Source organism: Myxine glutinosa, chromosome 6 (genome assembly GCF_964187855.1).
Source record: "Myxine glutinosa chromosome 6, kmMyxGlut1.1, whole genome shotgun sequence".
NCBI classification, from domain to species: domain Eukaryota; kingdom Metazoa; phylum Chordata; class Myxini; order Myxiniformes; family Myxinidae; genus Myxine; species Myxine glutinosa.
Genome location: NC_136266.1, coordinates 79,574,521 through 79,585,072, shown reverse-complemented (window position 1 = coordinate 79,585,072; position 10,552 = coordinate 79,574,521). Strand labels below are relative to the sequence as shown.

Here is a 10,552-nt window from a genome sequence, read left to right as displayed (position 1 = left end):
TCCTCACTCCGGCTTGGTTAGCCGCCATTGCCCATGCGCTCCACGGGGTTACCACGAAGGGGCTGACTGTCAGCTCCTCGTCAGGGGCGGAGCCCGGTAACCCCCCGCAGCCAGTGAGAAGCGGCGGGCCGATTCCATCTGGGGCGGAGCTAACGAGCCGAGGGCGTGTCACTCCCCGCCGGATATGCGCAGCCACTTACCGGACGTGAGGTCAGATGCGCCCCCAGCTTGGAAAGACAAGTCGCGACCTCCGAGCGCTGAGCGACCTCCCCGCATTTTTGGACCGGACCGGGTCGATTTTGCCCCTGAGCCAAGGTGCACCTTGAGCCATGGAATACCTGCCCCTCCTTGCCATCAATCCCCGTGTGAGTCAGTTTTGTCCCGTTTATCTGTGGTCTGTCGGGAATAAGATAAGTGTGTCTAAGTGCCTATCTTCCTATGCTGTCTCTCTCATCCCTGTAATCTAACCTTCCGCAATATTATAACCTCCTCCGGAGGTCTTGATAACCGTACCCCTGGTGTCGTGTCATTTTAATCCAGCCGTTGTGTCCTTTCCTTCATTGATCTAGCGTAGCGCGACTCGGCCAACGTTCGAGTATAATCGGGTAACTTGTGCGAACACGGCGGCCATTCCGCTCGGCCCATCATAACATCTAAGTCGTGTCCGTAACAATATACAGTCACGTGAAAAAGTAAGTACACCCCATGTAAAGTTTTGACCTTTTCAACATACAGCTATTTGATCTTCATTTCAACAATATTGATAGATAAAGGTGATATAATATAACAAATATCATGAAGCATTTACATTTTGTAGTCTATTGTAAAATTTAAATAAACATAAATGCAAATTTCGCATATGGAAAAAGTAAGTACACCCCTACATTTATCACTACTTCAAACACCTAAAATTAGAATCAGGTGCACCAGCTCAGGTGCAAATGATTAGAACATCGTCAGAGAGGATCCTGGAAGAACCTGTCTTATGGAAACCTCAGACATTTAGTTTGGTTTGCTCTTTGTTGTTGAAGTGTGTGGCGTCACCATGCCTAAATCAAAGAGCCCTCTGATGCCTTCAGAAAGGTTATAGATGCCTACGAGTCTGGGAAGGGGTTTAAAAAGATCTCCAAACAATTTGAAATCAATCATTTGACTGTCCGGAAGATCATCTACAAGTGGAGAAGATTCCAAACAAGTGCCATCTTGTTCAGGCCAGGCCGCCCCAGCAAGTTCAGCCCGAGAGCAGACCGCAAGATGCTGAAAGAAGTCTCTAAGAACCCCTGAATGTCATCACGGGACGTACAGGTTGGTCTTGCCACTGTTGATGTCAAAGTGCATGAGTCTACCATTAGAAAGAGGCTGCAGAAATTTGATCTACTTGGGAGGTGTGTCAGGAGGAAACCTTTGCTGTCCAGAAAGAACATCAGGGCAAGACTAAAGTTTGCCAATGAACACCAAGGCAAAGACCAGAACTTCTGGAACAATGTGCTCTGGACAGATCAGGCAAAGGTAGAGCTATTTGGCCACAGTACCAGAAGACATGTTTGGCGAAAACCAAAGACAGCATTTGACCACAAGAACCTGATATCAACTGTAAATCATGGTGGTGGGAATATTATGGTTTGGGGCAGCTTTGCTGCATCAAGGCCTGGGCAGCTCACCATCATAGAATCCACTATGAATTCCTCATTGCAAAAGAGGGTGCTTGAGGATAATGTGAGGCCATCTGTCGGAGAGTTGAAGCTCATCCGAAGGTGGACCTTGCAACATGACAATGACCCTAAACATACCAGTAAATCCACCAAGGAATGGCTGAAAAGAAAGCAATGGAGGGTTCTGGAATGGCCAAGTCAAAGCCCGGATTTAAATCCCATCGAGATGTTGTGGGGGGGTTTGAAACTAGCTATGCATGCAAGAAACCCCTCAAACATCGCACAGCTGAAAGAATTCTGCATGGAGGAATGGGAAAAAATTTCTCCCAGTCGATGTCAGAGACTTTTAGACAGTTATAAGAAACGCCTACTTGAGGTTGTTTCTGCCAAAGGGGGCAATACCACCTATTAGAGCCAAGGGTGTTCTTACTTTTTCCACATGCGAAATTTGCATTTATGTTTATTTAAATTATACAATGGACTACAAAATGTAAATGTTTCCTGATATTTGTTATATTATATCACCTTTATCTATCAATATTGTTGAAATGAAGAACAAATAGCTGTATGTTCAAATATCTATCTGTAATTCCAGTAATCTCTGTTTGTACGTTTGTACGTTTGTACGTCTGTACGTCTGTACGTCTGTTTGTCTGTGACCGCTGTTTCTCGACAACCACGGGTCCGATATACTTTTAACTTGCCAGGTATATTGCTGGGGACCCGAGGATGTGCCTTTTCAAGGTTTCATATTAATCGGACAATTACTTACCGAGCTATGTCCAAAAAACGATTCAACCAATCAGAGAGCAGCGAACGATCGCGTGTGCCGAACGTGGAGGACACACTCTGCCTCGGATGGCACATTTGAGAGCGTATTCATTTATTTCACGTTTGCAAACTATGTTGGCGTTAAACTATGTTTTTAAAACTAATAAAACCGAATTTGCGATTCATTCGCTTTCCTGCGCGTTTGTGCACGCGATGGCGATTTCTTTACCAAACTCCGGAAGCCGTTCGCTTTGGACCAAACCATTGCATGTAAATAGAGGGGGGGGATTGTCACCGTACTCGCAGGCCGTTCGCTTTGGACCAAACCATTTCATGTAAATAGAGGGGGGGGGATATAATTTTAGATATAGATATAGTACGGGCAATGCCCTAGTGTTGAAAAAGTCAAAACTTTACATGGGGTGTACTTACTTTTTCACATGACTGTATATATATATATATGTGTGTGTGTGTGTGTGTGTGTGTGTGTGTGTGTGTGTGTGTGTGTGTGTGTGTGTGTGTGTGTTTACAACATCGAGGCTCGTATAAGAGCTAACATTAATCACAAAAAAACAAACGGACACAAAAAACATAATAAAGGGAGCGGGAGACAAGATGTGGACAGAGAGGGAAGCACACAAGTACAACAGCAGAGAACAGGGACATTGTGAGATCTGTGGTAGGGAGAGGGTTTGGGGGGAGGAGGCATGGGAAGGGGGGTGGCAGGAGAGGGATAAAACACATGGACACTGCTAGGATTTCCAGGAAAGAAGTCGGTGTTTCAAAAAAGTGGATCTGGGGTTAATTAATGGGGGTAGAAAAGATCAAGGTTTTAGATGAGGGAAGATAAGAGATGTTGGTGAACAGCTGTTTTAAAGACCTTGAGGGAGGAGTGGGATTGAAGAGAGTGAGGGAGTTTGTTCCAGAGGCGGGAGAAAAGAGGAATGAAGGTGAGAAGAGAGTCTTGATTTTGGCAGTTTCACCGGAAGAGGGTTGCTGGCAGATCTTGTGCGACCTGTAGGAATATTTTGGGGACAGAGCACAGACAGAGCTGGGAGAGCAAGGCCAGAGAGGAGTCGGTAGAAGACAGAAAGACCACCAACCTGCCTGCGGTGAGTAAGTGAAATGCCCTTGGAGTTAGCTTCATCGTGGGAGATTCCAATGATTCTGAAAGCTTTGGTTTCAACAGCGTGAAGTCGAGCTAGGTGTGAGGCAGGAGCACCAGCCCAGAGGGGAGAGCAGTATTCCATTGAGCTGCGGATGAAAGCCTTGTATATGGTGAGGAGCTCAGGTGTGCCAAGGAAAGACTTCGCACGACGGAGGATGCCCAGTCGGCAACTGGCTTTCGAGGCCAGCTTGGAAATGTGGTTTTCCCAGGAAAGATCATGGCAGATTGTGAGACCCAAAAGCTTGAGTGACAGAACTTCTTGGAGAGGATTGTTGAGAAAGTAGATGGTAGGGTCGTCCAGTCGGTCTTTTCGGAGAGACATAGTATTACGGGGTCCTCCCCCATCCCCTGGTCTCGGTAAACCTCCGAACCCCGAGAGGGTGCCCGGCAGAAAGATATGTTATCCTTCGTTGAAATTAATCAATAATGAAACCCTCAATGAAACCATCAAATGAAACAATCAAATCAATAATGAAACCACACCAAGGGTTATGAACAAACAATAATATATTATAAATCACACCAGAATCACGACAGAAATAATAATAGCAATTCACCCTGCAATCCCTATCTGAAGATGGTACACCTTATCTAGTCCTTTACCCAAACTCACGGCACTCCCCCAATGTCTCTGTACCCCTCCAAGGCGGTCGATTCGCTCCAGCGATCGTTGGATCAAAAAAAAAAAAAAAAAAAAACACCTTTAGAGGCCATTTTTCCCCCGCAAGCGGGGGTTGGCCTTTTTCGGGAACCGTGGTAGTTGTTGTTTTTCGGTCCCCTTTTTGAAGCAATGTTTTACGGCCGGATGCCCTTCCTGACGCCAACCCTTTTTGCCGCCTTTAACGACAAGCAGGGAATTACCAGTGAACTGGTACTCAATTAGCCGACCTCGGAAGGATGACAGGCTGAGTCAACCCCCCTGGCGTTAATTCAGCGATCGACCGAGATTCGAACCCAGGATCCTAGGATCCTAAGCCGGCACCCTAGCCGCTAGCCCAACACCAGGGTTCCAACTAGCCCAACTAGTTGGAACACTAGCCCAACAACGCTAGCCTGGATCAATGTCCGATCAAAATCAATTGAGGCGTGGACGATCGAAGCAACCCAGAGGTCACATGGTCCAACACCCCGCAAAATAGCGGTGGAATGGAAACCCTCCCAAAGACGCGCTCCGACGTACACGTTTGCGGTTCAAACAGCGAGTCTCCTTATAATCCCCCAAAAGACACTTTCTGGCACAGCCGTCCCCAGCAACCCACCGGGGAATAATGCCCGGCAGACGCGACAAAAACCTTTTCACTGAAGGTAGCGCACATGGCGAAATGGCGGACGGCTTTCACTCGAGCCGGGGCTTTGAGGCAAGGATACTCCGGAACCTCAATGCAGATACCCGACTACCCAGGCTCCACAGCACTCCGGCGATATCACCTATCGCACAAACTTCCTTTCAAGGACGCAAAGTTCACTCGCACTGTACGCTCGACCGCTCGGTCCGGAGCTTCCACAAGAACGTCTTTTCACGATCTCCTCACGCCTCTTCTTCTTCGCTCCCTTTTTCTTCCGGGTCACGATCCGATTTCCGGCCACATTTTACCAGGAGCGCTTCTAAACCTTTTAACCGCAATAACCCTTTCCCTTAAGCCACAATAAGCATGATATCTAGAACCAACAATGATAACAATAACAACCATAATTAGGGCCGAATCCATAACACATAGTGAGAGTGTGAGGTTTGTTCGGATTGAAAGACATGTTCCACTTGTTTGACCAGTCTGTGATTTTGTCCAGGTCTGCAGAGAATGAGGAGGCTGCAGACTGCCGATCTGAGGGATGACGTATGGAGCGGCAGTGAGTGGAGTCATCAGCAAAGAGATAGAGAGGATTTTCCAGAGAGTTGGAGAGATCATTGATGAAGACAAGAAAAAGCACAGGGCCCAGAACACTACCTTGGGGAGCTCCAGCCTGAACAGGAAGGGGAAACACAGCAGGATATCTCAAAAAGTTGTGGACGGATGATTTGGATGAAATGTGGTGTATTTATTGTTATTTAAAAAAAAAAACGCTTATGTACACTGCCCTTGAGTCTTGGTTTGCAAACCACCTTCGACAATTCCAATAGAAGAGACATAATTTCTCTTTTATGGAAAATGTTTTTCGAGTTTGTTTCATCAAAAATAGAACATAGTGAACACACATTCGTGTTAAAAGGTTGGCCTTTAAAACCTACGCTTATGAGGGGGGCAGATATCTGTACAAACACACAAACTGACATTGTGTTTTATATGGCAGATGTTTTGCTTCTCAACAAGGACTGGAGGAGCAGGAAAAAGGTGATTGAAAAGGATAATTTTTCACTTTTCGACTACTTTGTTCTCCAAATGAACACAATTTGTATTTGCGACCGTTTTCCCCACAATACAAACCACATTGGTCTATAACGCAATTCCAACCAGAAAGCATCTCAAAATGCAAAGCACATCCACGTCCACGATGTACTCACAGAAAAAAAGCAAGGTAGAATTAATTAATTAATGTTCTCCATGTTCTCATGACAAATGTTTGTTGAAAATTTGTTGGCAAAAACTCAAATGGTTAAAAAAAAGTTATGGCTTGGCCGACACACACACACACACACACACACACACACACACACACACACACACACCTATCTCCTGCTGCACAAGTGAACAGGCTAACAGAATATAGTTACACATTGGTAAAGACATGTGGAGTAGCATTTTTTCGCTTTGGACAATTTCTGTATCAATATCGTTCACGGTGTGAAAGCTTATTCTTCTTCTTCACCTAATTTCATCAATTCATTCATGGATTGAATTCTTCTTCGCCATATTCCATCAATTAATTTATGGATTAACTTAAACTCGAGTGACTACTGTGACCTTTGATCCTGAGCTGCCTGTTGCCTAGTAATGTTTATCCACCCCGCACCATCAGGCGCACACGGCTGTCGAGGCAGTTTCATTGGCTAGGTGTTACAATCCTGGATGAGTTGCTACTCCGAAACAGGATACTAAACTGGTTTACCCCCAGCAAGCTGATCGTTATTCGCCGACCTCGAAAGGATGATAGGCTGACTTGACCCGTCTGGTGTTAATTTGGCACAGCTGGGATTGAACTGCAGATGTTATGCTCAGGCAACAACCCTAACGTTCAGCCAGCACTACCCAGCTAACACAACACCGTTGGGCCAACGGTGTTGTGTTAGCTGGGTATGCACCGAGGTATCCCTGGTGAGGAGATCGTGAGCATTGTCTAGGAATGTACTTTTAATTCATGTAAAAGTACACCGATGTCTTTTCATGTACACATGATATATATATAGGATCTCTTTCATGAGTCTTAGGTTACTGAAGAAAAAGAAAATAATGTTTTGGGAGGGGGGGGGGGGGGGGGAGTTTGGGTTTAATAGAAGATTATACTCTGGACATGGCCTGTTGAAAAGAGTGGATATATTTTGTAGTATGGGTATTATCTTCTATCTTCTTCTATCTTCTTCTTCGATATATATGAAAGAAAGTTTTTGTTTGTTTGTTTGTTTGTTTGATTGCACGCGCTAATCTCCTGAACGGTGAAAGATAGGAGGAAACCTCTGACACAAAACATGTCGGGACGGGCCCCGGGAAGGTTGTAGGCTAGGTGGCGAGACCGATCGAGGCCGCTTCGGCCGGGCTGGGCCCATTTCGCAATAAATCTTCTTCTTCTTCCAAATTTCTCTTGAAGTACAACTTATGCACTTAATAGGAATATCTGACTGATTGCAACACATGCTTTCAAAATTCTCTCTCGCGGGGCCCGACAGACGAAATAATAAGGAATCGTTGAGCACGAACTGATACTGGGCTCGTGTCAGACCTATGTACAGAAGATTAAATGCATTGAAAAAGAACCCGGGCAACGCCGGGTGCATTCAGCTAGTACACTACGGGATTAAATATGGTGGCATTGTATAAACTCTTCCCCACCTGCTTAACTTTCTTACAGGAGCCAATAAGCGAGCAGAACTTCGATTCATACGTGACCACGCTCACGGACATGTACACGAACCAGGAACATTACCAAAGCCCCGAGAATAAAGCGCTGCTTGAAAACGTGCGGCGATCCGTCAAGGGCATCAAGGTGTGAGAGTTCAGGTATCCCTGGTGCCTCCGTGAATGTACAAGGCCTTGTGATTCAGGACCTGCCAGCATCCCTCAAGCTCGCAGGGCTCCACTATATGAATGTATGTACATCCTTTCCCTTCTTTTATGGAACCGGCATGACAAGTATTTCTACATGCTCATCAGCATTGACTGTTCAAACACAGAATGATTGGTGTTAGAAGAGATGGTGACCAAAACATTCACAGTGTGCAAGTACTTCAGCAGCTTCCTGTTCTTCTTCAGGAACAACACTGACCATCCACGATGCCTCTTATAGGACAGACCGGCACAGATGGTGTTGGACCTTTTTTAAACCTATTCACTAGTCCAAAACATTTTGCCAGCATTCTTTGTAACATATTATAGCCTATGTGACCTTGGTATTGTAGTTTAACTATCGATATTTATTGCATAAAAGTGCTATTTTGAAAGTTAGAGTTGTATGACGTCAGGATGAATAGCATGAAAGGTGTTGTGGCTTATATGACAGACAGCTAGAAATCTAAAGAAATTTTACATTGAGGAAGCTAGTGGTTGTGAACGAGCTATAGTTGTTGTTTCCAACAGGGAATTAACTTTCTTACTTGTAGGCAATTTGCTTAAGGTGTGTTATATTTCAAAATATATCAATGAAACGACTCCTGTAGTCCAGGTGAAAAGGGTCTTCAGCATTTTGGAAATGTGTTGTAAATGTGGTTTCCTTAAACCATGGGCCTTACATAGCACTTGTCAAACTTGTCCTAACCAGGCTAGGGTGAGCCTCATACCTGTTGGGGCATGAGGGGAATTGGGTGGTAAGGGTTGGAGTTGGGGAGATGATGGATTTAGAGATCCAGGTGAGAATATACACATAAGTGATAGTCACAAAACATTTGGGACCCTTCCGGTCTATCTTATAACTTTTTTTAAAACTTGTCTGCACTAAGACATGAGCTGTAGCGACATTGACACCCAAAAGAAACACAAAAACGTTGTACTTTATTTTTGCTGCTTCTATTGTTTCTTGATGTTCTGTACATAACAGCGTGACCCCACATGTGAGGCAAGATCTTTTCCTTTTAAATGTATAACCCCACACCTGCTGAGAGCTCTTCATAAACATTGTTGGGTATGCTTAGTATCGCAGGTGTATCTCAAAGCATTCGACAAGGTGTTTTGTACGAGTTTGAAGAAACATTTATTGTTATCTAAAAAGAGTGTTCAGTTGTTCTCCGAGTGCCAAAGTGGTGGCGCAAACAACCATGCATTTCCATTACAAACTTTTATTTGTTTGTTAGTTTTCTTGTTGTTTTTCTCTTCATTGTTTATACCTGTTTTTTACGGAAGTCTCAAAACCTCACGTGTCGAGTGCTAGGGGATTGCGGCGATGAGAAAAATGTACAGTATATTTTTAAGTTGTTAATTTAAACAGATGTGTATGATTGTTTTTAAAAATTATGATGAAACGTAATTTTATTGCAATATTTATGTGGCTTGTTTTCCCTTTTACTGACAAATTTGGTTTTAAAATATTTATCAACTTTGGTCTCAGGATTTCGAATATTTATTATTGGTGCATTTAAATGGGAGTTTTCTTTTTATTTTTGTATCCCCTATACATAATTCCACGACGTTTTTGTAACAGTCGGTGGTGAAACAAATGCTCTTTGTTCCCAAAAGCTGATCTATGGAAAAAGAAAAAACAACTTCTGCTGCAAAGTAAGAGAAAAAAGGGTGTTTTATGATGAACAAGACTCCAAAGGATTGGTTCTCGAGTGTCACTAAATGGTACGTGTCAGATAGCATAGGTGGATTTTAAATACATGTGTGTGCTGGAAAATGTGTTTTGTGCAATAAAAGTGGAAAGAAAAAATGTGGTTTGATTTTTATTTTTTTGACGAGTGTGAAAAGGAAGGTACAGGCATTTGGTTTCACAAGACAATTCTTAATCCACAGGTGAACATTTATAGCAACTGTCAAGTACCTTTATTTACTTGATTTACAGCAAAATGCTGCTTAGGATATGAATGTCTTAAGAATATCTGCTTGTGTTACAAAGCAACAGGTAATCTTAATTTACCTTGAGGCTTTTCTTCAAAATATAATTCTTAATCCACACGTAAGCTTTATCGCAAATGTCAAGCAGTTTTATTTACTTGATTTATACCGAATTGCTGCTTAGAATACAAGTTTGTCAAGAATATCTGCTTGTGTTACTAAGCAACTGATCATCTACGTTGAGGCTTTGCAACCAGCATCAGTTTTACTTAAATACCAATTTAATCGATATCTTCACAAATATATTTTCTTGTGCACTTCCAGTAAAAAGTTTAGGTTCACCCAACATAGTGTTTAATGTGCAAAATGAACATAAGATGTGAAAAAACTCTTACCAAAGATACACCTGCTTATCTACTGATAATATATTGTGCTTCAATGCATCTTTCTTGTGCGAAACGTAGGTTTAAAGCAATTTTTGTAAATAGGTCGAAAAGTGCAATACTAAATCCAAACTGAAACGCAAAGTTAATGTTATTAACGTTTCATCTCAGGAGAAAAAACTGTTTACAAATACTCTGCTCTGTGTGGAATGAATGTTTGTGCTTAGTTTCTTTATCACGTGCAATGTCTGTTATTGCCAGACGTTGTAAAAAATGTTTCCAGAAAGGCCAGCCATACAATCTGATGAGTGTTTTTGTGTTTCAGATTGCATGAACATGGGTGCCAAAGCTCAGCTAATGCCAGAAAAAATACAGGCAATTGTAACATTGAGAAAAGAAGGCCAATCCTTGAGGCAAATTGCAAATAAATGCTAAGTGTCA

The 10,552-nt window shown here is 43.2% G+C and overlaps 1 protein-coding gene across 1 annotated transcript in view; it reads left to right on the top strand.

Moving 5' to 3' along the window:
• LOC137429999 (myelin transcription factor 1-like protein) overlaps window positions 1-9,589 on the top strand; it is a 223,320-nt gene extending 213,731 nt beyond the window's left edge. Inside the window, exon 22 of the mRNA XM_078780029.1 lies at window positions 7,594-9,589. Within this exon, the coding sequence (XP_078636155.1) occupies window positions 7,594-7,734 (141 nt within the window). The 3' untranslated portion in view covers window positions 7,735-9,589. The remainder of the gene's footprint in view (window positions 1-7,593) is intronic.
• Window positions 9,590-10,552: the final 963 nt, after the last annotated feature.